The sequence below is a fragment of the Alosa sapidissima genome, chromosome 6 (assembly GCF_018492685.1).
Source record: "Alosa sapidissima isolate fAloSap1 chromosome 6, fAloSap1.pri, whole genome shotgun sequence".
In the NCBI taxonomy this organism is placed as follows: Eukaryota; Metazoa; Chordata; class Actinopteri; order Clupeiformes; family Clupeidae; genus Alosa; species Alosa sapidissima.
Window position 1 is genome coordinate 19,686,684 of NC_055962.1, and position 27,760 is coordinate 19,714,443.

Consider the following 27,760-nt stretch of genomic DNA (forward strand, 5'->3'; position numbering starts at 1 on the left):
CAGCAATTCAAGCCAGCCAGGCCCCATTCCACCGGCTGGGCCCCAGCGTCACCGCCGACGCTGCGACTGGGCCCATCGGTTCCAAAGGTATCTCCGCCAACCAGCAGCTGTAGCAGCAGAAGTCACAGACGTGAGCATGAGGCTCTGAAATGGAGGTGACCACCAACATAAACTATAAAGTGGATCATCGGGCCCAGACGTGGACATGTTTTAACAGTGAATTATATCTTCAAACAAAGTACCCCGCACTTATGATAAAAGGTGCTAGAAACAAACAAACAAACAAACAACTGAAATGTCAAAAGAACTTGTCTGCAAACTTTAATCCATGCTAGATTCTTTAATAAGAGGCCAAGCTTTCGGTCATCTGAGTATCATCAGGAATAGTCAGATGACTGAAAGCTTGGCCTTTTATTAAAGATTTAAGTTATGGGTTAGGGTTACGCCTGATGATGGTCAGATGACCGAAAGCTTGGCCTCTTATTAAAGAATCTAACAGTTAATGATATGCCATATACTGAAGTGACAAAAAACATTGCTTTAGAAGTTCATGACACCAATCGACTATCCCCATGCCCTGGCGAAGCCTTGCCACATATTGTTGGGCCCTTAAGCACAGCAATCTTTACCTCTATTTATCACCGCTGCTGTAGGATGCTAGTTACTTGATAGTCCAAACGTTGCACCTGCTAAACCTTATAGGATGCTATAAGAAGCCATGCTATTGCTAAGCATACATGATAGCTTCTTCCAACTCAATTGAGTGTACTCAGTGCTCTTCCCCCATTTATATTTCAAAACGAGGATTACTTTTTAACTCTCTGGGATGCAGCATGTATGGTCTCAGCCGATATTGCTGAGGCCCCAAGCACACCCAGCAAGAAAGCCTTCATGGAAGGGTGGGCATCCATGGAGGTTTCTCAAGTCATCTAGAGGAATCAGAATTACAGAACTAAAAGGCCTGATTAAAGCAGTATGACGGGCCTCTTAACCACGTCCAAACTGGCTCAGCAGAGCACGTGGGCCAGTCAAGCAAAGCCCAGCAGATGATGTGAGGTTAAATCTATAGGGGCGCTAAACCCACTACCCCGACCAAACTAACCTCATTCTAACCCCCTGCCCCCCACCTTCTCAACGTTAATCTGCTTCTGGGTGGGTCCCCAGCCAGCAGGCAGACGAGCCCCTGTGGAGCACTCCCCTTTTCACCCCCCACCCGGCCTTTTTACCCCCCTCCTGCAGTGCCTGATCCACCAGTCTCAACCCGCCGTGAAGTCATCGCCTGGGTCAGGGGCCGAGGGGCCCGCGCTGCTTCATCAGCTCATGGGCTGATCGCTTCAGCACCGCCTAAGAGGACACCATGATCCCATTACAGCAGGACCAGCCCACCCGTACCGCATGTGGATATGGTCCGCATACTTCGGTCAGCTTGCACGTGGCGGGACCTTCTGGCGCCGCCCGTCAGCTTTATGGCTATTGTATTTAGCAGACGCTTTCCAATTATAACGTCTTTGAAGAAAACCGAAAGCAATTGAAAAGCTATACAGTATGTTCAAAAAGAAAAAAAAAATGCCGGCTTACAAGTTCTAGCATTTGCTACAGTTCTTCAGCATACTATATTTAAATATCTCTTATTCAAATACAATCTGCTCGGGGATAGTAGTGCAGAGGATGTTTAAAGGAGCCGTTACCAAGTTCAAGCTGTGTGCCAGGACTGGGGGCTGCCAGACAGACGACTCTGGTCCAGTGGCCTTTCACCCTCCCCAGCTCCCCCCCACCACCAGCACCACCACCACCGCTGAGGTCTGCCAAGGACAAGGACTGAGTCATCAGGGCCAAGAAACTGAGTGAACCAATGAGCAGAGGACAAGAAACTAGGACGATGTCCGACTACTTTTTTGTGCCATCGTGTGCGTGTGAGAGTCGTTCACATGGTATATGCAGTGCTGCATTACCATTCCACAGTCAGGGATATCACCAATGTAAAAGATGCCCACAACAACACATAATGGATCAATTTCTCATCACACGCACTATTAGCAGGCAAATGAAAACACTGCCTATACTTAGAGTCACAGTGAGTTCTCATTACTTTCCTTGATGCCGATGATAAGTGATAGGGATGAGAAATGTACTCATTGAAGCAAATCAGAGAGGAATGCTGGGAAAAATGGTGTCCAAAACTGAAACTCAAAAAGCTTATTTACAGGACAAATCACCTTTTGTGTGATCCCAGCCGATAAGAAAAAGTGATATCTGTCTGAAGTAAACCCTGAGAGCTGGGCTAACAATGACGCATTATCTAAAAAAACGTAGCTGAATTTGGCAATGGTGTATTAGTTGTTCAAGTCTTGAATGTGGAGTTCAGCCAAAACTGCCTATTGTTTTGATTCTTTCTGTTCCAGCATTTGTTTTTTATTTTGAGAGCTTATAATGTTACTCCAGCACTTACATTACAGTTTAAGTTAGAATTAACACAAAACAAAACTGCAACTTGATGGTTTTTGGACCGTCTCCAATTCAAACAAACGTTAATATTTCAGCGTCTTTTTACAAGAACGTTTTGTCAATAGAGTTTTCTCGGAATCAGCTGCGTTTACATTAAACATGTGACACAGATTTTGCACATGCTGCTCCATTTGCATATTGGCTCTCAAGGTGATGTGACATCGGGCAACACGTTGAGCAATGTTGCTGGGCAACTACACAGCTACCAGGTAAAATAAAGTTCCCCAGATAAAATAAAAAGTTGCAACATAGCTCAGAAAGTTGCCCTGCGCATCTTCAGCTTAAAGGTCACCGGAGGTCTCCTTCCTACCTCCACTACACCCAGTCGTCATGACCTCAAGCCTCCCTGTTGCCATGGTTCCTCTCCAGGTGCTGAGTAATCTGGGTCTCTGGGCTATTATGACCTCATTAGCTTCCTCCACCTCTTTACACACAGGGGTCCTAAAAATAAACCCAGCGCTGGATTTCAGGCCAACAAGAGGACCTGACAATGGTGACACACACAGACACTCAATCTCTCAATCTATTCAGGATGGCTTTTTATAGAGGAAAGGGATTATCACGATGAACAGTATCCAACACAATGGGATACTGAGAAGAGGCAGGGTACATTGGATTCCTTGCACACTATTACACCTGCGCCCGTACCACACTTGGGTCCAGGTGTCCATGGGGACCTGGGTTCGAGTCTGACCCAGGTAATTTCCTAATCCCACCCCATCTCTCTCTCTCCTACTTTCTTCCTGTCACTTCCTTCAGTGTCCTATCAAATTAAAGGTAGCCCAAATATTTTATATAAATATATTAAAAATATTGGCAGCAGTGGCCTACTGGTTAGCGCTTCAGACTTGTAACCGGAGGGTTGCCGGTTTGAACCCCGACCAGTAGGAAGCGGCTGAAGTGTCCTTGAGCAAGGTACCTAACCCCTCACTGCTCCCCGAGCGCGCTGTTGTTGCAGGCAGCTCACTGCGCTGGGATTAGTGTGTGCTTCACCTCACTGTGTGTTCACTATGTGCTGAGTGTGTTTCACTAATTCACGGATTGGGATAAATGCAGAGACCAAATTTCCCTCACGGGATCAAAAGAGCATATATACTTATACATATATATACACACTTATACTTAAAAAAAACAGGAGTTTAAATTCATGAGCATTTCCAACATGGTAGAGAGATACAGACGACCCCACTTTCTTAATTTCATGGGTTTTCAATGTCCTTTGAGTTACTTACAGTAAAGCAATACCAGAGTCTACATAATAATCCACCTTCAATTAAAGTAAAACCCCAAAGAGGCCACCATCTCAGCAGAGATGTAATGCAAGGCAGATACCAATAATCTCCGCCTAAGCTCCATTCTTTTCGTTCAGTTCCTTGCACGCTTGACTTCATAGGTCACCGTGGGTTGAGGATCACAAGGGAATTGACAACAATAATGACAATAACAAAAACAACAACAGAGAGATGATCTCACAAGGGGCCAGTTTAAGCAGGCTTGGGGAAATATAATCTCCCCCACCATCCTCTTGCAAAAGCCCTGGTGCACGTTCGGGTGGAGGAGTGGGGGGTGTTGTGGACTCTAGACGTCCCCTGGGAGAGGGGAGCAGGTGTGGTGAGGGGTTGCAAGCGTCGAGGCATCCCCCCACTCGGCGGCCATCTTGCTACAGACTCTGGGCAGTTATTGTGCAGCTATTTTCCTATTGATGTGAATGGGGAGGTATACAGGAAGGGGGCAGAATATATGTCGAGACTACTGCCATATTGGCGTATTGGCAAACAAACCCCATGCATTTCCTTGTCTCATTAGAATGAGTCTTTGCTCTCACCTCCGCCTCGCAGGTGAACTGGCTGCCGTCCAGCATGGTGACCTGACACAGGACCATCTTGATCTTCTTGGTGAGTCGCAGTGGGGACAGGATACTAGTGTCGGCCTTGTCCGTGGCCTCGTCCTCCTTCTTGGCCTCCTCGCTGGCCTCCTCCTCTACTCCGTTCTCAGCCTTCGTCTCCTCAGCGTCCTTCTCCTGGGAGTCCTCACCTTTCTCCTCCTTGGCGGGCTGGATAGGGGGTGGGTGGGGAGGGGGGCAAGACAAACATGAGCATCTGATTCTGAAAAACGCACGCACACATCTGATTCTAGTATTGTACGCAAACGCACAAGTATGCACACACACACACGTTTCTATTATTGTACACATACATGCGCACACGCACACATCTGATTCGATCATTGTACCCAAAAAAACAAGTATGCACGCACGTGCGCACACACACACACACACACACAAAACCAAATCCAGATTTCATGAGTGTAACTCACATATCCGGCCCTATTACCATACACACACCATCAAACACATGAATGTAAAGAATGCTTGAGGTTTGAGGCCTTCTATGTGTCATTTGTGAAAGGCTCTGGTCACCACCTGTCCTGGTTTATCTGATTTTTTTTCCCTGGTCAGCTGACTCAAATCAGACCCATACCATTTCCCTCCGTGATTTTGGGGGCTGAGAGGGGCGAAGAATGAAAAGAGAAAGGGAGTCACGGCTCTGGACGGTGACAGCCGTTTTTCCGCTGGGCTGCTGGCTAGAGATGATGAGGTCATTGGGTGGAACGGGATGGAAACATGGAAAAAAAGGAAGCGATCTGGCCTGGAATATTGATGAGAACAATGAAGGAGGACTTCGTTCTGTTGCACGCCTTTTCACAACGCCGCCCTTCTCCAATGATATAGATTTATCGCTAGGCCTGATCCAACTCAAAAAGAATGTGGATTTTTTTTTTTTTTTGGAGTGACTCAAACACAGCTGAGAATCACACATGCACATGCGCGCACACACACACACACACACACAGAATGCGTTTTGAGGGTGCATAGCTGTCGCAGTAACTAATTGACCTTCGCAGCAAAGACGGAGACTACAGCACGGAAGATCAGCTGTCCCCATTTCCATCTCTCCGCCTGAAGGTGCCCTGCGGCATCTTGGGAAAAGTTGGCACATATATATAGATAGTGCCTAGTGGAGTGAATCAAATGACACCAATTCCTCAGGGTTTTCACTGCAGCTGAACCAGGCCAGGACATAGGGAGACCAGAGAGTGTGAGTGTGAGTGAGAGACAGTTCTCAAACCCTTCAAGACCAGCGCTTGAGGAAGCACAAAAAGTATCACCAAAAGTGCACATCAAATGACCCTTGCTTCCCCTGGACTACCTGTGTGTCGGCGCTGCCTATAGAGTGCTTCTCCTCCTCCTTGTCGTCTGCTTTGGGCTCCTGAGCGGACGGCACCTCCTCTGCGGTTGCCTCCTTCAGCTCCTGGGACTGATCCGCTGTTGCGGCCTGAGCCTGTTGCTCCCCGTCGACCTTGTCTTCCTCTGCTGCCTTGCCCTCCTCCTCCTCCTCCTTCTTCTCCTCCTCCTCCTCTTTCACAGCCTCCACGCTCCCCTCCTTGGGCGCGCTCTCTTTGGGTCCCACCTGGCTTTGGGACTTGGACCTCTTAAGCCATGGAGGGAGGAACCGGGAGATGCCCTTGCCCTCCTTGCCCTCCTTCTCCTTCTTGTCCTTCTTGTCCTCCGCCTTGGGCTCCTCAGCCTTGGCCTGCTCGCTCTCGGAGGTCTGCTGCTGCTCCTCGGCGGCTGGGGTGTCGGAGGCTGTTGCTGCTGCTGTGGCGGCGGCTGCTGGTTCTGCTGCTGCTGTGGGGGGTTCGGAGGCGGCTGGTTCAGCCTCGGGCTTGGCCTCGTTGGCGGGTTCTTCCTTCGACGCGGTTGCCGCTGGCTGTTCCTGCTGCGATTCTGCCTTTTCCGGCTCCTTCTTCACCTCCGTCTCAGATCCCACCTCTGTCGTCATGGTACCCGTGTGCGCTGTACAGAGAAGGAGAGAAAGAACCGGAAAGATGAGTCATGAAAATTGTGGCCAGGAGGAATATTAACTAGGGTAAACATTGACAAGGTAGAGTGTGAGCAGACTAGGTTTTGTTGCATTGTAACACTGAGTCGATGTATTTGATAAAGGAACACCTTTCTGCATCGTGAAATGTGGAAGCGACCCAGTTTCAAGCCTTAATTCATTCGGACTGGCTATGAGGCATGATGATGGTTTTTAGCATCCTTAATTCAAATTCGTAATTTAATTCCCCTAAATGTCAGTGTGGGTAGCAATACAGAGGGTCTCTCCACATGATGTACTGTAGACACATAAGTAAAGCTTTGCCTAGGGCCCAAATATCACTGACAAGACACGCACGCATGCAAGACCTATTCATTTCTAATGACAAGGCTCTCCAGTGGCCGTGGGCATTTTAGAATGAGGACAGAAATGAGCAGTCACAGGAGGTATACAGATAGCACTGCTAATTTAGTGATGCAGGGATCTGGACCAACAGCAGTGTACTACCCAAACCAATAGCAGAGAAACAAGCCACCTCTGAAAGGAGACCAACCTGCGGGTTTGGGCCTAAATAACATTCTAGGGAGCGGTCTGTCTGATACTAGCCTGGCTAGCGCCACTACTTCTCAATGAGACGTGGTCTGGGAACCAAACGTTCATTTTCTCGTATTTGAAAAAAATGCCCAGATCCGTTTATTGGGTGCCACGGATGTCTATGAAATGCGTCTGTGCATAGCTCATCATCGTCTTGCTTTCCCCCCTGTTCTGTGATTGGTTCCCTATCTCGGGCGAAAATTTGCTCCATGGTCTCCAGGCTGCCTTAGCAGCGTGAATCAAATCGCGCGCAAGGCAGCATGAGACCTTGACTTTGGAACACGCAGGCTAGTCTGATACCTTCACTAACGCTTGAATCGGTAATGAATCTTGAAAAGCACCATTTCTGAGTATTGTGTGTTTTCAGGAAATTATGTAGGGGCTAATCATCGTATAGCTAAGAGGTAAATCTAGATTATGTTATTATGTGTCCACACATTTGATGGGGTGAGGGTGGGGCGTCTTTGTTAAACAAACAGGAAGTCTTGTCTGCTCTGCAGCATTCAAAGCTGAATTAATCTGGAATCTTCTGTTATCCACCATGGGACATTCCTATGTCCACTTCAGTTATCCTGTCACAATTGATGTGTGTGTGTGTTAGCGCAAAAAGCATTTCATGGTGCGCATATTTTCAGACCCCGCGCGCGGGGGGGAATTTATAAATAGCAAACAGCAGCACATGCTTGAATGAGCGGGGAGTTATGAGCAAAAGGAGCCATTTTATGTGCTTAATTTGGGGGCAGCGGGGGCTGCTCGCATGTAAGCTGATCACGTGACTAGGTTGACACAGGAGAGTTAAACCACTTGGAGAGGGGCCGAGAGTCTGACTGTGCACAGTGCTGCTGAAACCCCTCTCTCACGCAAGGTGAGCGAGGACAGCAATTAGGAACGAAGGAGGAAAAAAAGTTATCAGAGAAATATTTATGCCCCCCAGTTAAAAAATGTGTTTTTCGGGCTTAGCTTGTTATGATTGATGGTGAAGGCTGCCTCCGTTCCGCTAATGAAGAGGGTTGTTACTCACAATCGATTTGTCAGGCAAAACCAAAGGGAGAACAAATCATGACTAGAAGCTAGACAGTGAAAGAGAGACATGGTAATATGGAGAGAGAGAGAGAGAGAGAGAGAGAGAGAGAGAGAGAGAGAGAGAGAGAGAGAGAGAGAGAGAGAGAGAGAGAGAGAGAGAGAGAGAGAGAGAGAGAGAGAGACAAAAGGGAGATGAGAGAGACAGGGAGAAAGTGCACCTTTCCAACAAGTACAGGTACACAGAGGAAATTCTGTAAACTGTGTCCCTGATAACCACTGACAGCAGAGATGTTTCAGGGACTCTTAACCAAGACCAGCTGGCCCTCTGGTAGCCCTTATTGGATTGCAAATGATTAATTCATTTAGCCGTAAAAATGAATTTACAATCCACCGTCTACTTCCTGGCATATGTGAATCCAATATTGAGGTCATGTGCAAAACACACCACTGATCAAGTTAAAGTTAAAACCACTAGACTTTGTACAAAGAAACTAAGAACAAAAGGAAAGGCATCAGTTTCAACGGTTTTAATGGCCACGCATTAGCATGAAGTTATGGGCCTAATTAGCAAAAAAAGCCTAAAATAACCATTTCTTTACTTCTTCTAACATTGAATCCATTTAGCACCACCATGCTCCAAGTAAGATCTTCCATCATCAATTCCACAGGTTCTGTGCAGTGGTATACACAGCAATGCTCTCAAAGTGAGAACAAGGGGCACAGTCACTGTAGGATTTTCAAACACATTTCAAAACAACCTCTGTGACCAGTTCTGACTAGACGGATGGCGAAACGATGCGCCGGACCGTTGGGTCTGCAAAGACAGTCAGCGCATCGGTGTCAGGGCCCTGCCACCCCTGTGGGCCAGCGCCCAAATCCCCAAACTGCAAGGCTTGCAGATGAGAGTGGTTGAAACAACACAACCTGTCAAAACCAATCACGTCTCGGCGGGCGGGCTCCTACAAAATGGCCTCTCGATCCTGGCCGGTTGGTTGGTTGGTGTGCTCTCATGCTTTCAGATCCTCTTTGCTTTAAGAGGCTAATATTACCACGCTGCTAATCCACCGTGGAACAGACACAACAGACCTGGAGTCATGGACCGCCAGAACACTGTGTGTGTGTGTGTGTGTGTGTGTGTGTGTGTGTGTGTGTGTGTGTGTGTGTGTGTGTGTGTGTGTGTGTGTGTGTGTGTGTGTGTGTGTGTGTGTGTGTGTGTGTGTGTGTGTGTGTGTGTGTGTGTGTGTGTGTGTGTGTGTGTGTGCGCGCGCGCCTTTGTGTGCATACTTATTTAGCACCACCATATGTTTCACGATCGAGTAGTGTGAGTTTTACATGGTGGGGCCTGTAATTTGACAGAAAGCTCTGTCTGTGTGTGTGTGTGTATATAGAATTGCCACTCTGAGTGCTCAGTGTCCAGTCACAGATTAGTGCTGTGTGAAGGTGTGGAGCAGTTGGGGATTTGGCCTCACCTCTGTCAAAGCACGGGCCCCACCACATCTTCAACAGGGCAATGGGGCGATTCATAACTCAGCCCTATGACCGTGTCAGTGAGAGAATGCTCCAATGGAGGAACTCTCAAAAATTGCTTCGTTAACAGAGCTGTGCGATGGCCTGGTCAGTCTGAAAGTTGCTTTGTTAAGTAATAAAAAAAGAAGAAAAAAAAATCTAATCATGTGTCAACTTCTCAACAAGTCAAATTCCACTGAGTGATGTACAGCTTTTAATTTAGTAGAAGTAGTTGGACCCCAGATGTTTTGCCTTTTACATTTCAACTATGGATCAATTTCCCCAAGAATGCTTCCAGGAATGACCACTAATGTGTCCAGGTGCACAACTGCTTCAGAAGCCAAAAGTCATGGAATACAAAGTTTTTTCCAGTTGGATTCAAAACTTCATTCAGTACATACACACAATCTTACAAATGCACAGTAAAAGACAAAATAGCAGCTAGCCAGAAGACATGCATGTTTGTACAAAGCTAGTTCCTTATCTGTCAGACATGAATGCAAGTTTACAACATAAGACCCATTAAAGAAGACTTAGCCATCTTTGACTGGGGCATGGGTGTGGGCTAAAACAATGCCCAAGACCCCAACAGGGATGATATGTTATCAATGCTATTAATTAGGCCCAAGGTTTTGTGAACTGGATGTCAGATGATGGCCCTGCATTTGTCTCGCAGAAGGAAGCCAGGCTGTGTACATCTGTAGGATTACCTAACTCAACCTCATGGGAGAAACACAGGCTCTAGAGATCTTCTGGAAAAAGTATGAATGAGCCCTAAAGACCTACAATTCTTGAGAAAACTACATGAGTCTGAGAAAGATGTTGAATTCCACTCAAACTGCAACCTATGGCCCTTTTCCACGATGGGGTAAAACCCCGGTGTCTGGGGTGAAGCCTCAGACTTTTTTGTAAGTGTTTAAGACTGGGGAAAAGACTGGGGAAAATCCTTGGGCCAGCCCCGGTCCTTAATGGAAAAGGGCCACTACTGTGTATTAACCTCAAGATGAGCTTGTTGACTCTTACAAACTTGGGGAAAGAAGAGAGAATAGGGAGTGGGTGAGGAAGAGGGCCAGGCCTGTGTGACATGGACTTGACCAATGTAAATTTGATTTAATTTTCACTGAAAACAGCTGTTGCCATGTCAGCTTATCCTGTGTTACAACAGCGTTGCGAGGCAGACAGTGAGAATGGAGCGACCATGACTAACATGACTGGATTATTCCCTTCGCCACGGCAACTCCTCATGAATGAGTCCACTGCCAGATTCATAATATTTTTCTCTATCTCTCTGACACACCCACACATACAGACTAGTACAACTTGAATGGGCAAGATGTACAAATGGGCAACACTACTAACTGTAGGCTACTATCCTAAAGGAGTACTGTCACACCAGTGTGACGGGAATGTTGGGAAATTAACGTTCTAAAGAATATCTGGGTTCATTGAATTCAACATAGAATTTTATAACCTTCAATTGTTGCGGAACTTAGAATGTTCAAAAACTTACACCTTAACTTTGAATAAAGGGACAGAGGAATAAAGGTATGAAATAATATCAGAAGCGCTTTAGAATTATTTCACAATTTCAGCAGCAATTTTTTCAGTTTTTTTTTTTACTTCTGTCTCTTTCTCCCTCCACTCCAACTCCCATATGACATGTTTCTCCAGGCATAAAATGGACCGTTTATTACACCCATTACATAACCCCTATGCTCCTGCCATCTGTTGACCATCCCAAACATGTTTACTCAAAATCCCTAAATCTGTACAAAAGCAACAAATCTGCTGCAACACAATAAAAAGCATCCCTAACCTTTTTTTTTTTTTCAGCTTTGTGTTGTCTGTGCCGATTTTCATATCGTCTAATTTTAGAGTTTTGAGACGTGGAGAGAGAGCACTGAGAGGAGTGAGAGGGAGAGGATCCTGTTGATGTGACTCGGCAGATCAAAAAAACAACGAGCGAATGGATAACACCCCCCCCCCAAGCCCAGGGAGTGCATGGAGCTGAAGCGATTGTTTGGCTTGGTGTCTGCACCCTACGGAGGCGGACAGTACCAGGAATGCGCTTCAAAAGGGATCAGCGACATACCTGCTTTCATTTCCCTGGCATCCAGTGCCCTGCTCTGTCCACTAACACCCCCCCACCACCACCACCAACCCCGCCCACCCCCATCACCTACGACCCTCCACCAAAACAACAAAAAACATAACTAACGTCTGAGAGGGAAAATGAAAGCGTCCCTGCAGTCCAGGCCGGTAGCATTCCTGCTTTAGGCTACATTTGAAATCTAGCCCAGCACACATGTGAACATGCTGACTCACAAATTGCATGTGCGCGCGCACACCGTGTGCACATGCACAAGGTCATGGATGCAGAGCCCATGACACGAGCCCACGACATATTACATGGACACGAGCATGACAAATCAAACACAGCAGCAGACGCCGGTCAGAACAAGTCCCAACCCTTAGCCACTTCAACTCACTGCCATAGCACATTAGCGCTATGCAGCACGCAGTTGCAGACCTGATCTTCTGTGAACGAGGCACCATAATTGTGCTATAAAGTTTTGTTTTTTTAAAAAGGGGGGGGGGGGGGGGGTCATCTTGTGACCTTAACAAAGCCCTGGTGTGCAACTCGGCTCCCAACAACCTCATTGTGTCCTCAAATTCAAAATCACCTGACCCCACCTCCTGTCCCAAACTAACGACCGATCCCCCATCAGCCTCCATGTTGGCTCAAGCACCCGCTTTGCTACATCTTACAAGCTCCCGAGCAGGGAGGTGAGGACACCGCAGACGCAGCCATGCCAAGGAGGGATGGGGGGGGAATAGGGTGAGGCAAGAACATCATCTTACCGTGCACTGGTCCTTTCTTTCTCTCCTTTTCGCACTACCTTTTCTTGTCCTTCCTCCTGCACCCTTCCCTCTCTCTCACTCTCTTTTTTACAGCTGATCAGACTCCTACTGCACGGAACGTTGTCATTACTGAGCCGGGCTGCCAACTCGGGGAGTGGATCACACGAGAAAGGGAAAGAAAAAAAGAGGGAGGGAGAGAGAGCGAGCACTAACGAGAGTGAGAGAGGGAGGGTGACTATGACAGTGGCAGAGGGAGGGAGAGAGAGAGAGAGCGAGCACTAACGAGAGTGAGAGAGGGAGGGTGACTATGACAGTGGCAGAGGGAGGGAGAATGCAAGAGGAAGAAGGGAGGCTACATACGTACCCACAGAAGACCAGGGAAGCAAATATTGAGCGAGCGAGCGAGCGAGAGAGAGAAAGAGAGAGCGCAAAAAGAGATCGTAGTCGGAATGAGGAAGACGGGTAAAAAATCTCTACAGACCGTGAAAAGACAGGAGGGATCTGAGGAGATAAATGGGGACACAAGAACGTAAAAGACAAATGGAGCCAGTGAAAGGCAGAAGAATAAATGTGTTAAAGAAGGTCAAGAGTGTGTGTGAGCGAGAGAGTGTGAGCGATCGTGCAGGACCAAAACAGAGAGAGCGCGTGAGATCAAGAATGAGAGAGATATGAGAGAGACATGAGCCTGATGAAGCAACTGGCGAAACGCGTTGCTCAATAAAAATCACTAAAGAAATATAACAGTGTGCGGTGGCCACCTCTTTTTATATATGAGAGAGACATGTTCAAAGGGGGAGTGCCAGACATGCCATTTTTGCAAAACACACCATCCTTGCCCAAGCATTTCCCCTCGGGGGCACACGTCATGCCACGCCACCTCCTCTGGTGCACCACTGACCCCAGAAAGCCTGTCTGTTTGGGTGTAGCTTTAGTGTCGGAGCATGCACTACTTCTACACTCCGTCTGTGTGCACGTTCAGCTCTTGGCAATTGCAAATCAGATACAAACACTTGCATGCAGACCGAGTTTGGCTTGGCTATGAAAAAGGCTGGCCTTTGACGTCGTTCATCCCTTAGCGAATGACCCTGTAAAGAGCGCTCCAAAGCTCCATTTCTCTCCCTTTTGCGCCTCCACACAAACAAACTCAAAGTACACTGCACACCACTGCTCCATCCAAATGGTCGCTAAATCAAGTTATTCTAATGGTTTGAGTGCTGCTAGCAAATTGCATTTTGAGCAAATCTGATCCCTGCTGATGACTCTGTGTCCACCATCACACACAGGGCCTACTGAGACAGATGGCGCAGGTCAAAGAAGTCACACGAAAGGCAAATGGAGAAACACCAGATGCCACATCAGATGTCAGAACGCGTGGACGAAACGAAACAGGCGACCAAGGCATGGAGGAAGTTCCAAGATGTCTCCGTCTGGCGGTCAGTGGCTCTGCCATCGACCTTGACAAAGCTGTCTCCCCCCCATGAGTTCAGAGGTCATCAGTCAAACACCCCGGGTCAAGGAAGCTGGACAACAGGGTTAGGCCCTATAAAATACCTTTTGAGAGACAACAAGTGAAGGGGCGGGAGAGGAAACTAGGGAGGGGTTAGAAAGGGCAGGGGGGGGGGTTGTCCCCCCAAAAGGCCTTCATCAAAAGGGCTTTTCTCCTTGCTTTAAAGATGAAAAGAAAGATGTCAAAGGTTTTACTCCCCGAGTATCTTAGCGACAAAAAAAGGCCATTACACTAAAGAAAGCCTTTCCACTGCCACGCAAAACAAAACCTCACACTCCTCATTCTGATGAATACCGTGAGCCAAATATGGATTCTTTTATTGAGGCCGGGAGCGTAGAGTCCTGACCGACGTGATGGATATGAGAACGGCAGAAGCCACAAGTGTTCTCTGCATTTTTCTATCCACCACGGAGTGCTGTCGAGCGGGTACAGTGGGATATTTCCATCTGGGCTCTGCCAGGGATAACATGGCTAAATTTGAGAGAAGGCAGCTTGAGCCAAGACATTTTTTTATACAGAGATAAGAAAAGAGACACACTAAACACACACATAGCCTAGACATAAAACACTGAGGACTGACATGGACAAACACTACTGTTTTGGCGGAGAGGAAATGCTGGCCTCTTCCTGCTCTTTTACCTGGGAAATAAAGTAGGTTAAATGGACCCTGAAGAGGGCATAAAATACACTTGAACTTGAATGAACCGCACCTGCCGCACAAGGACAAGCATGTGTACCTATGCGTGTGTGTGTGTCTATGCGCATGCGTGTGTGTGTGTGCGTATATTTTTGTGTGTGCGTGTTTGTGTGTGTGCGTGACTGTGGGTGTGCCTGCACTGTATGTGTTCCATTGGGAGCACCTGTGCCTGGGGAGATAACTGATCACAAACAGGAAGCAGACCTTTCAGCTCGGGGTGCTTCTTTCGCTGGGTAAACAGCGTAATGAACAAGAGTGAAGTATGAATGATGCGTTCACAGAGCACACACACACACACACAATCTTTTTGTTTTCCTTTCTCCTATTCAGTGGTAAGGTTACATAGCTCTTTTGCCAGCAAATTGAACCAGATTTCCCTTTCAAAGTGTTGCTGCTATAGCAACGAAGGAGTTCCTGGTTACACATGCAGCCTGTGCCATGTCAAAATCAGTGAGAGATAGAGAGTGAGAGAGAGAAATATGAAAGAAGGACGAAAATAGAGGGGGGAGCAGCACAAAAACAGTTTGAACCGGAGATCCCCTCTGGATTGTAAACAATACAGAGGCCAAGAATCAGTGTACAGAAACCATAACAGATTGGACAGAAACAAATGAACCTCATTAGTTGTTTCAAAATAAATTAAAATACACAGAAGAAAGCTAATTGAACTACAGGCTTTTTGCACCACAGCATGATTCAAGCTGATATTTTAATTACGGGTCATTTGAGAGCCGAAGCCGCAAAAGTTCCAGAAGCCTTGTTAACCCTGACAGACGAATTTAACGTCAAGGCAAAAACCTAATAAAACAAAAGCCACAGAGTCAGAGTCACACTTATGGGCTTTCCACGGTCACGCCTTCCCTTGCAGTGGACGAGATGGGGAGGCAGCAGACACCATGTTTGCACTGAGAGCACCCCTGAATTCCACCCATAGTCAACCTCAGTGCTGCGGCAGCAAAGACCGTCTCTGTTTCCCTGACAATGACCCCGGCTGTCTGCGGACACAAAGCACGGATCAATCACTGTCAACCCGCGGCTACTGTGTGCTATAGCTAGGACAACACAGCACTCTTCATTCGATGGGCCTCTCTTACTTGCTTTACACACAAACACACACATGTGCACACTCATCCCCTTCAACACAGGCACACACACAGATACCACCCCCCCCCCCCTACTAACTTCCGAGAGGCGTTCTAGGAAAATAAAGCTTGTGCTGACACCTCAGGAGATGGTATAGAAAGATAGCCTTAACTGGTACAAAGAACTTGGCCAGCTCATGGGAGGAAAGGTCAGGTAAAGGTCGCTACATGGCCACGCATGCAGTCCATGCCATGAAGCAGAGGCAAAGATGAAGGACTCCACTCGAGCTTGAGGACTGGCAAGGCAATGACCTTTACCGATTTTCCCCCAGGGTATTATAACTAGGAAGGAGAAGAGAAAACGAGACTCCGGGGTAATAAAAGGCTTAGAGACTGGCTGTCTCAACACATTCTGTCACTTTGCTTCCTGCAATGCTTAAAGAGGAACTATGCAACATTTTGGCTTAAAGGGGAACTATGCAACATTTTCAACTTAATAACAGTTTAGAAATTATTGTGATGGTAAAATGACCTGTTGTGGCGAGAATGGCGGCCTTCCCTGCTCCCTCTACCATCTCCTAGCGGAAAACCAGTCAAGCAAGATCTGCACTAGCGTCCCGTTGTACCAGAGGTCGTAATTCATCCGCCGCTCACGGCCCTCGAACCCGCCACCTCAACACACACCGGCATGGGAGTCGAGCGCTCTGACCACTGAGCTAAAAGCCCAGGCTTCCAACTCAGCGGTTAGAGGCTCTTAAGGTAAGGGGTGTGAGGATTTACACGGGCAACTAGCATGCTAGCTCAGTTCGCCTCCGTTACACCGGCAGTGTCTGAATCCCGTGAGAAGCGAGAAAGAGCGACAAACACAAAATGCTTAAAATTCTCTGGACATTCACACATTCTTCAAGCACCAGTTAGCCACGCCGGTTAGCTATAAGATGGCTTAATTTTTTACATGTTCATCATGGCAGAGCCAGCGAAAATACCAAAGAGATGGTTGTGAAATATGCACCCCAAAGCTGTAAGGGGAGCTTCGTAGAGAAACATGTGAGAACAAAAGTGAGAAATCGGCAAAGAAATGACTGGAGTTACAGAACGGTGCTTTAAGGGTCCTCTTAGTATAGCATCTGCTTGCGGGGTAAATAGGTGGTTCAGTAATGTAACTTCACTAACCATAATGATTTACTGTGCAGGTTTATCACTACCTCTTCTCCCTGAAATCTGGATATGTCCCAACTTGATTGAGATCCAGAAACACATGCTTCCCACAAGGTGACGAGCTAGTTTCTCGTGATCTTTTACTTTGGTGTCTCTGCTGGAGGGGCGTCTAATCGAGCGTTGCTCCCCGTCTCAGAGAGGAAAATCTGGGAGACCAATGTCTTTCACAGCTGCACTGGAGACGCGCACATGAGAAAAACGGGATGAGCGATCCAGCCGACTGGCGAGCAAGCAAATCACTTGACCTCGGAGTCGAGAACACATAAATCTTGCCTAACAGTGGCTGAGATTTGGTGCTTGCATACTTCTTCTGACTTTCTGTCACTCACTGAAGTAAACACAAGACCATCAAAGAGTACAAGAGCTGTGATAACACCCACACACCCTGCAGGGCTGGTATTTTTTTGCAGGCTTTGCTTCACCACAGAATTCGTCAGGTCTAATATGACTGAATGGAGGTTACTGAAACGTGAACACATCTATATCCACAGGCCTCAAACTTGCATGCCACCCCTACTGAGTGTAACCACAGCTAGAACGATGATGGTGAAGGAGTCCACACACCAGCAACCACACAAAGCCCCAATTGCAAAAATCCAGTTATCAGTGGGAGAGGGGAGGCTGACCCCTTCACTTCCTGTCCTCCTCTCTGCTGTCGTCCCTACAGAGCATCTGGTCCTGGTTGCTTCCTGTGTCTGTGCAGGCAGTGACAGAGAGGACAAAGTCTAAACACGTCCAGAAACCTTCCATCGTGAACCACATTAAATCTGTACTGAGCTCACAGTTCCTGGGGTTGCTTGATAAAACACTAATGAACTCTCGAGTAGCACATTAGTTTGCATGCAGATCTAGCATATTTTCCCCCCCCCCCCATCAGGGAGACCTGGGCTGGGAGGCTCAAGTTCACTCACTTCTCAATGGGAGTTCCACGCCCTGCAGTTGCACAGAGCAGCAGACGCTGGGCAGGCAGAGAAGAGTAAGGCATGCTCAGTTGGGAAAAGAAGGAGCTGGGCTTTCAGGATTTATTTTTCTGTCATTATGGTGGGATTTAGCCACAACAACAAAAAAGATAAACAGACTCCCCTTCCTCAAATCCTTTTGATTGTGGCCATCCCAGAGTGGTTGTTTTCCTCTATTGTCATACAACATCCTGAACATTTATACGGCTGGCTCCTTTCTGCAACGTTCCATTTCCTTTAACACGCTTCATTAATATAAAAAGCTATTCATAATAGGGAACTAAATATGGCTTCCATCTTTCCACAGACGCAGCCAGTCTGCTGTCCAGACAGCTGTTGACTCTGGTCAGTGTGTGGGCGTGAGGGTCGGGATGTGGGTGGGGGGGACTGGGAGATGTTATTGTGGATTAGTTGGAGACTCCAGAGGCTTAGTTGTCAAGATGCTGTTATACATGACATCATGTTGTTCCGTAAAACAGACACATACTGACACAAGAAAGAGAAACCAAACCCTCAAATTTGCACCACCAACGCCCACAAGCCCCTCTTGAGGGAGCACATCTGGGATTGACCCCACCCCTTATGACTACTCGACAATCTGGAGCCCGGGAGGAGTTCTCTGAAGGACCAAAGGTCTGATCCCACACTGGGCTGTGCCCCCAAATCAGAGGGGCCCCAAATCTCCCCCTTCACTAGTACACTCTCTACTGTCAAGCGCAACAGAAAAGCTTTGCAAGCGGCAATCCCTGTGGCTTTCATGCAGCTCATATGTGACTAGCAGCATGCCTTGAAGAGGAAGGGTCATCCATCACTTGTGTCACATCCACCTAGCCAAACATAATACAATCTTCTCAGGAGGGAGGCTGGGCTGAGACGTCAATAAGTAGCCTTGCTCTAGTATGCGCAATCGAGAGACTAGAGTCTGTAATAGTTTAAAGGACATTTTAGCACAGCTTCACAAATTGCTACTGGAATTCTTAAAGGCAAATCGACACAGGAATTTTTGAATGTTCATGAGCCCCAAAGTTCATGCCCCCAAAGTGTAGCACTGCCTAGCAGCTCTAGCTGTTGGCTGCAGTAACCCAACCCAGGCAAAACTGATTATTTCTGGGGGGTTCTGTACCTCGAGAAACAGATCTATGTGAAAAATCGCCGGAATTCTCCTTTAAATTGCTGCATGCATGCAGACCCCTATTTTTACACAGGACAGTGGACATTACAGACCCTCTTTGGTAGACCGGCTTAGACTGGGAGATCTGATTAAAGGGCAGGCGCTGATATCCTTCATGCGCTCAAAGCTGCCTCAGTCAATGTGAATATTCCAAGGCATTGGAGAGAAGCTGCAGCCGGTTAAGTTTGACCTATGAATATATAGCAATACCATAACAGGCGAAAGGCAATATACCAACAGGTAGCCTTACTGCGCTCAAGTTTCTACACCATCTACCATCTTTATTGGGGTAATAAAAAAGTAAGTGCATGCAATCTTCTTCATGCAATTTTCCTCAATCCTCATGACCACAAGATACTCATGGAATACCTCAGAGTCACAGTTATGGATTTCTAAGGAAAAATAATTACCGAATTCCAGGGAATAATAATTCAAAATCAACTCACCATTTTCTCATAGGCATAGCGTTGTGTGCAGTTCACTGATGTTTCTGCCTGAGAAAAAAACCTTGGCCTAATTCACATTTTAAAAGCACCATCTGGTATAATCAGCAGCAGATTTGGCATTTGGTGTCAAAATGCTGAATGTTCAAATGCTGATAACTCATGCGTCCACTTTAAAACATGGATTACAGGATTATGATCCAAAACACACACAAACACACACACTGTGTGATATTGGGTCAATTCATGACAAAAACCAAACATATGACAAAGTGAAATCAATTTATTCAACCAACGACACTTTCAACAGAATCATATTTGTTATCTCAAATAAGAACTACATTTGTTTAGGGTCTAGCCATTGCAAAACACATGATGGTTTCATTTTCAGTGATAAACCAACTGCAGCACCGCAGTGCCCTAAATCTATCAATTATCCATCTCAGTGGTACTGAATCAGGGATTAAGGTTGGTGGCCATACAATCTACATGTCCCACCACAAAACAAAATGGTGACTGACAACTGAGAGCACTTATGCTCTCATGCACAATAAAAAAAGAGAGAGAGCGAGAAAGAAAGAGAGGGAGGGACAGAGCTGGACATTGTCGACGAGAGACTGACAAATAGTGAGTTTCGAGAGATAGAGAAGCAGTTTCAACTGAAGCAGTCTAGTCCGCGGCCTCCCCTCTGAAAGGCCAGTTCGCTTCCCCCTTTATTCAGCTCTGAATGGCTGAGTGTTGAGCATCTGAATAATACAATCTCTCATAACTGCCCATTGTCCCTCCTAAACTCTCGTATTCTCTGCCCGTTAGTGCGGCGAGGCGTGCACCGGCAGAGCCCAGCCCCCAAACCCCAGCGCCCTCTTGCATTCTCTTCCGAGAGCGACCCTCTGGGAGACTGGCTCATCAACACAGGTGCATTGAGCATGATTCCCATGGAAACGCACCGCAAAGGTATATTATACAAGGCCCACCAGAGAGAGAGACTGTGGTTCTGGAGACTGGCAGGAAAAGGTCTCTGTTGTCTTCTTTCATTAAATGCCAGAACAACAGCTTTGATAACAAAAACAGGAGACCAAGGCTGACAAAGAGTGAAAACTAAGATATTTTCTCCTTTGTAAGAGTTTATGAAACATTCATGGCCGTCTGTGTACAAACAAGGATGTAATGCATTTTGCAGGGAGACAACAGTGTAACATTACATTTAACCCTTAAAGGTGTAGGTTTTTGAACATTCTAAGTTCCGCAACAATTGAAGGTTCTAAAATTCTATGTTGAATTCAATGAACCCAAATATTCTTTAGAATGTTCATTTCTCAACATTCCCGTCACACCGGTGTGACGGTACTCCTTTAAGGGTTAATTTGTTTTCAGTGCAAATCCACTATAGAGGAAAGTTCTTGGGGAAACCATGCCTTTCAGAGCGGAAAGATGAAATGAGCCACCACTCTGTAACTAAACAGCAGGTCTGTGTTTGCATAGACCTACATTGCTTGCAAAACTATTCTATGTACCCTTAGCCATCTTAGGTCGTTGGGGTCACAGGGACAGGGACTGATATTTATTTTCCCATGCAGCGGCCCGTTAGTGCCACAGCACCGCCCCAAATCTGTTGAAAACAACACATGAACTTTGCCCTTGTAAGGGGGGAAAGGGGCCGGGGGGTGGGGTGGGGGGGTCTGTCAAGTGGGGTGTTGGAGGTGGGGGGGGGGGGGGGGGGGGGGCAGGAAGTCGGACACACTGACACACTCCATCCTTCCCATCCAGACCGCATGGTTTCCTCCCCGTCTGCTTTTCTTATCTTCATTCACTTCCTTTTATATCTATATCTCACTTGCACTCTAGAATCTCACTCTTACATTCTAGAATCATTCTCCCCCTCACATTTAGAGAGGGAGTCATGGCTCTCTTTTGTCAGCAAAAGCAATGGTCCACGTCATTGACGGCAGGGCAAAACAGCCGTGACCTACGATATTTGAGCATGAGCTGCATTTCTGATGTTATCTCGACTATGATGAATGCATGTAACTCAATGGGACCAACACAAGCCCCTGATGCGACTGCATGACGTCACCTCAACCCCTCGACCAAAAACCTGTTTACCTTTTCAACGACAAAAACACACAGAGAGCCATTGTCTTTTCACACGCAAAGCTCAGCTTTCCACAGCAGCACTACTACTTCAGGGAAGCTTTAATCAAAGCTCCTTAGATGCAACTGAGCCAAGCTGTGAGAAGGTAATGCAAGCCGTCAAGTGCTTGCTTCCTCCTCCCTCACCACGGGTTAATTCAGGCATAGTCAATGAGGACTTTTCCCAAAAGGCATGGTTAAGGGTATGGCCTCTTCCTAAAGAAAATCAGCTAATAGAAGATTACATTCAAAGGGGAAAAGAAGTGGAGAGGTAAATTGGATGGGGGTGCTTGTCTTGAGTATCATTTGAATGGCAAAGACAACCACTAATGGAACAATGTTGTGAGAACCCCTCTAGCAATTAGTACCTCGACCCCAATGAAATAAGGAGAGAAGTCTCTTAACTACGTCCACCAGAAATGCCTCAGCACTGACACTGCCCGATAATACTGTAAGAGGCTAAAGTTCCAGAAAATATGCATTTTGTTTTTGCTGACTTTTATCATGCGTCTTCATCCTGTATAATTCCCTCTGCTAAATATGATGAGGCAGCAAAGAACAGAAGGGTTACTCAACTGCAAAGACAACATGAAAAAAGGCCTTTAAGACGAGCAAATGAGTTGCAAATGAGAACCGTGTTAAGGAGGCAACACAACGCAAGCTGTGTGGTCATGGTCAGCTCAATAACTTCAGACACAGCTACTGGTGCAACAGCAGAGAGAGCTTCGGATAGAGACTGGTAATGAGAAAACAAAGACAACGCAAAGAGTTGGTGGAGAGACCCCTATAAGGCCATGCCCAATCAACTGACAGGGTCATCCTGTAGAACAAATAACCTATGCAACAGAGGAACACATAGCTCTAATGAGCACTAACCCAGCCTCTCTAAGCTGCATGGGTCACCAACCACTGCTGACAGTGCCAACAAATTTGCCTTGATACAATTCAAGTATTTGAGGCAAATTACTCCTTTTCTTTCTGACAGGGAGAGCTCTGGCTGATAAATTGGACTCCTGCAGATAATCTCTTTTTAACTATATTTGGGAAGAAGCCAAATCACTGGCATTTTTGTTAGGATAGAAAAATATAGCCTATCTGTTTTAGACCTAGATGCATGCTGTGCCGTCCTTTCATAGTCTCGCACTGCCATAACAGGCCTGCTGTGGTGAAACTACAACACAACAAATGTAGTGTTTGTACCAGGCTGCAGACCATGTTTGACACTTTCTCTTTTGAGACCGATCCTTTAAGTTAATTTTCACCAGGCAAAATCACAAAGAAACCAAATTCTATTCTATTTGTGTTGTGCTTTTTGTTCAATTCATCATCGATCCAATTAACCGTGCTGCTATAAAAGACTAAAATAATAGGCCTAGCTTAGCATACAACACAGCTAACGCATTTTTTATCTAGACTATGTCATCCTGGCACCTTGGTCCTTCTATAGCCCTCTGAGGCAAGGATTGCATGGGGGCTAGATAGAACCATGGGGACAATCTCTGTGGCCAAGACAGGATGTAGGGAATGTAGGCCTCCAAAAAAAAAAGGGGGTTGTGGGATGTTCCCATAACCCTTCCGAATGGTTAAGCAATCTCTCTTGCGGCGAGCTCCAGAATTAGATGGGCGAGTCGTGTCAAGAGCGCCCAGTTCCAGCAGGAAACTTAGCATCAGATCAAAATGTGAGACAGTTTTGTTCCAAACTGATCTTAATCCCCTGCCTCGCTGTGAGAGAAGACGATTGGTGTCCTAAAGCCCCTTGCCGTTTTCCCCTCTTTAGCAACAATTTACAATTGGCATATCAGGGCCATTATGACATACATCTGCAACCCTCAGTCATATGACCACTTTACTTCAGAAACGTATTAAACTTTTGTGCGCAAATTCTGATCAGGTAAAAGATTCAGACCATTTCACTAAATACAACAGTACAACTTTAAACATCATAATATACTATCACCAACAAAAGTAACTTGTATGCAATATCTTTTGTCCAATAGCCTTTATGTTCATAACTGGTGTTGCTTGTGAGTGAGCCGCAAGGGTAAAGGTCCTGCAGAGGTAAGGTATGATGTCATACACACACTGGGCTGGCTATAAAACTGAACTTCTGATAAAGAGGCAGTCACATCTTGAATTTCCCCTTGAGGATCAATAAAGTATCTATCTATCTATCTATTTCTTGAAATTCTAAGGCAAAACCAAACCACAGCCTATACATGTGATCTGCGTTGAGATTATTATCAGACACAGGGATCAAAAGTTACAGCCTACTACCAGATATGTCCTGTCTGACTACAGGGTTTACAGACATACTGAAGACTATTGCAAATCACAAGAATCTCAAAACAATACAGGAGGGGGGCTTGGGAAGTCTGCTAACAGATATCTTGTTAAAGAAACTAGCTGATTTAGTATCAGAACCACATTGGCACCAATGGCTATAATTATGTAAAAAAAAAAAAAAAAGTTGTTAGACACAAATTAGAACTTTGTCAGTTTTAAGATTAATTGGAAATTTGACCTCTATATTTTCAGTTATACGTGTTTTCAGCGCAAACTCCTCTCTCTGTACTTTTGGTCGCATATACGCTTGGGTTGAGGCACAAAATCTCACAGCAAGAGCGCAGCCACTCTGAGATAACAGAACAGCCGCGCGGGAAGGTATTCCCACAGCTGATAAGACAATGCAAAAACCCCTGACTGGCAAACAGCTCCAATACCCCTCATGTCACAGGGCCCCAGTTTTAACACACAGGCTGCTCACAGCACGACAGTGCCACAGAACATGCCAAAGAATTTGCGCACAGACTCTCCTAAGCTTATCCAAGGTATGAAAATGATAGGCTGGTTAGCCTGTGTTGGGACTTTTTTTTATTCTACATGCAATATTCTGGAGGAGAGGTGTGCAATACAGAGTTCAGGACTCTGCCATAAACCCATTTTAGACCTACACACTGGAACCCCAAGGACCTCTGAGATAAAGCCCCCACAATTAGGCTAGGCATGAGTCCTTGCAGTCTCTAAACAGTGACAAAGGGGTACTGTATTAAAGATGCAGTCCGTCATTTGGTTTCGCGCAAGATTGTTGTCAGTTGAGCTCAATAGCCAATAAAATCATACCCCTTCCCTTCAGTGCTGCTGGAGCACTATGTTGATTGGCTGGGATTGTTAACGGCTCAGTCCAAGCAACTTCTTTCCCCTTCATAGGGGCAGGACTGTATGAGCACCTGAGGCTTTTTTTTGTTTGTGAACAATAAACAACAGCTGCAGGACTGAGAGAAGCATGTCAATGAAGCTGACAATAAATGACAACGTGTCCATGGGAATGAGACCAAGGAGAACTTTTGACATGAGATCAGCCCTTACTTTTCCTTTTGGTGTTACTGCAAAACGTTTGTAAACAGAGTTAACCTTCTCCATCAATCCTTATTCAGACCACTTCTTTCAACCACTGAAGTTATCTCCAACAGCCTAACAAAGTAAAACTCTGCGATTACAGTTTAGAGAGAGTATTGAGGGCATGTGATGCCTTAGATGTCTGTCTGTCTGTCAGTGTGTGTGTGTGTGTGTTTTGGTGGAGAGGTAGCTGGAACTATAGTTATGCCTTGACTGAGGTTTAGCGGTTTTAATTACAGTTGGATTGCCTCCAACATGGCTGTATATCCATTAAGGGTGTCTGCAAATGTGTTGGGGTTGCAGGCTGGGTTGCAGCCATCTGTCCAGGTTCCACAGAACACAGTATGGACTGGTCTAGGGCACCGTCAGACAAAGCAGCCTATTGGCTTCAAGTTGGAATCATGTAATTCTTATGAAATTATTGACTATAACGTAAACAAACTTGGCTGCAAATTATATAAAAGCAGATGTCTGATCTACACGAAGAAATTCTAGATCTACATGCTGTGTAGGCCTACTGGATTTTGTCTAACGGCATGGAGTTGTTGATGGCGGGAAGTACACAGGCGCTCTTGTGTGGAAGACTTATTTTGAACATAATTTCCTTTACAAAGTTCGCAGAACGATTACTGTTACCCTGACAACGCCCCAATCATATGATTTATACAATTCAGGTTCAACGTTGGCTAGCAAACTAAAGGTAGCCTAAATATAATTAACGCACGTTTAATGAGATTCTACAAGTCGGTAAACGTAATAAGAATCAAAAGCCGACATTGAAGTTTGTTCAGATAATTAGTTATTAAGCTACATTTTTTAAAAAGCCATTTAATGCCACCTACATGACATCGGCAGAAGACATCTGCTATCCATGGTCTAACAATCACCTCCTACCTGGCAACCTAGCGGGATAAAATGGCGTCGTCAGCCTCAATCTAACGTTGAGTCAAAAGACTCGCAACCGACACCCTTTTATGCAACAGCCTAATGCAATATAATCTATTGATAACAAGTAGAGATCTTTAATATCTCTCTGCCAAATAACGGCACACCATTGCCAATGCTCTCTTGCCTGATTGTCCGACTATGAGCAGACTGCCGAGTGACTCAATCAGCAGCCTTGGACCACACCATCAGCTGCAGTCTGCTGCTCTGTTTTGGGCACGTGTAGGCACCCGCTCGGAATCCTGAAGTCAAAACTTGTAGCAACTTTCTTGGCGCAAGAACATGGTAGCACAGAAGAAGGCTAACGTTAGGCTACTTAATTTCAGACATTTGGGTAACATTTCACATGATGCCGGTAACTTCAATTAGTTGATAGTGGACTATTTTAACAGAGTTCAAAAGATAACCAAAAGCCAGCAATCCGTACATTAATTTAACAATCCTCAAACCAGTACTACATTCATCGTTTTTTTTTTTTTTTTCCAGCATCGAACGAAGCAAAACAAAAAAGAAACGGGGCAACATGAGCTACAGAAAGAGGATTATGGCTGTCAACAACGTTAGCATGACATACTACAAATCGGGGCAAATTGAGTGTCTCGGCATTAGCAATGATGCAGGAGATTACTATGTTACATAAAATATGTAAATTCAAGATATGGAATGGCCCTGGTTAAAACACCATCCACTGGTTTTGTTTACAGCCTCAAACGTTGGCTAAGTTAGTTGGTTAGCCTACGGTTGTAATGTTCTCAAATCTGATGGAGTGAAAAAAATCTGCATTGTAGTAACGTTAACGTTAAGCCTTTTGATTATTGCAAGCAATCCAAGATAAAATTGTACCTTAAATGGATTAGTCACATTTAACAGGCGCTACACACTGGCATTATGTCTTTATGCAAATACCCACATGGATGCGTAGAAGCAACATCTCAATGATTGAGACAACGTAGCTTCTCAACAAACATTAGTTCAGCTGCATAGACATGCTAGCACGCCATGAAGCCAACTTCAATGATATAGCATCAGCTTTAGCACATCACAAAATAAATCTGCCCACTCACACACACCTTTTTCTGATACTGTTCGGTTTCTTTCTGATAAACATGCCCGGAGGACCCAGATTGATTGAAAGCAACGAAACGCGCACAAATGAGTTTACTTACTGTACCTGCTGTTGTTAAAGAAGTTGAGAAGCTAACACTTTACAGGCTGTTTTCTTGAAGTGAGCTCCAAACTACCCCTCAGATTTAAAATTGAAATTCCCAGACCAAATTCTATCTGGGAGAAAAGCCAACGTAAGTTACTTGAATATTACACACCCTCCCCCTCACTAAAAACAGTGGCATACACTCTTTCGATTTGATTGGTCCGAGTGTATCATTGAGCTGAAAGCTGACAATGGTACTGGTTCGGTTTTATGCCTGTAAAAACACGCCTGTTTCATTGGTTCCCTCTAGAATGCAAGTTGAAGACCGTTCACAAAACATTTTCGATTTGCGGTGAAATGTCGCCCACTATTGGAATCCTTTTGAAATGCAGCATTCTTTCGAATAGGGTGGAGATCTGACCTACCGTAACCAGACTAAATGTTTTCTCCCGTTGAAAGGTAGTCATTATTCCTTAAACAATGATAACATTCCATAGCAATGAGTATACACAATTGTCACTGTCATGTTATTATTGCCATCTTTGTTGCACTATATATCTATTGAACCCATGTTCATTGACACATTCTAAACATGATCTTAGTAACTTACAGGCCTGAATAGCCTATATGTCATGGTGTAATTTTGAACCAAACTTGTAACTGGTCACATAACGAATCTGATCTCCTGTTC

The 27,760-nt window shown here is 45.8% G+C and overlaps 1 protein-coding gene across 8 annotated transcripts in view; it reads right to left on the reverse strand.

The window, feature by feature from the left end:
- epb41l2 (erythrocyte membrane protein band 4.1 like 2) overlaps positions 1-27,300 on the reverse strand; it is a 77,187-nt gene extending 49,887 nt beyond the window's left edge. For 4 of the 8 annotated variants that reach the window (XM_042096162.1, XM_042096161.1, XM_042096160.1 and 1 more), the window contains exons 1-3: positions 25,817-25,862; positions 5,715-6,361; positions 4,331-4,558 (exon numbers count right to left, since the gene is read on the reverse strand). In XM_042096162.1, coding sequence (XP_041952096.1) covers positions 4,331-4,558; positions 5,715-6,361; positions 25,817-25,847 — 906 coding nt within the window. In that variant the 5' untranslated portion in view covers positions 25,848-25,862. Of the gene's footprint in view, positions 1-4,330; positions 4,559-5,714; positions 6,362-12,371; positions 12,554-25,816; positions 25,863-26,989; positions 27,048-27,085 lie in introns of those variants that run through there. The other 4 variants (XM_042096156.1, XM_042096157.1, XM_042096158.1 and 1 more) reach the window with 4 other exon arrangements.
- Between the last annotated feature and the right edge of the window lie 460 nt (positions 27,301-27,760).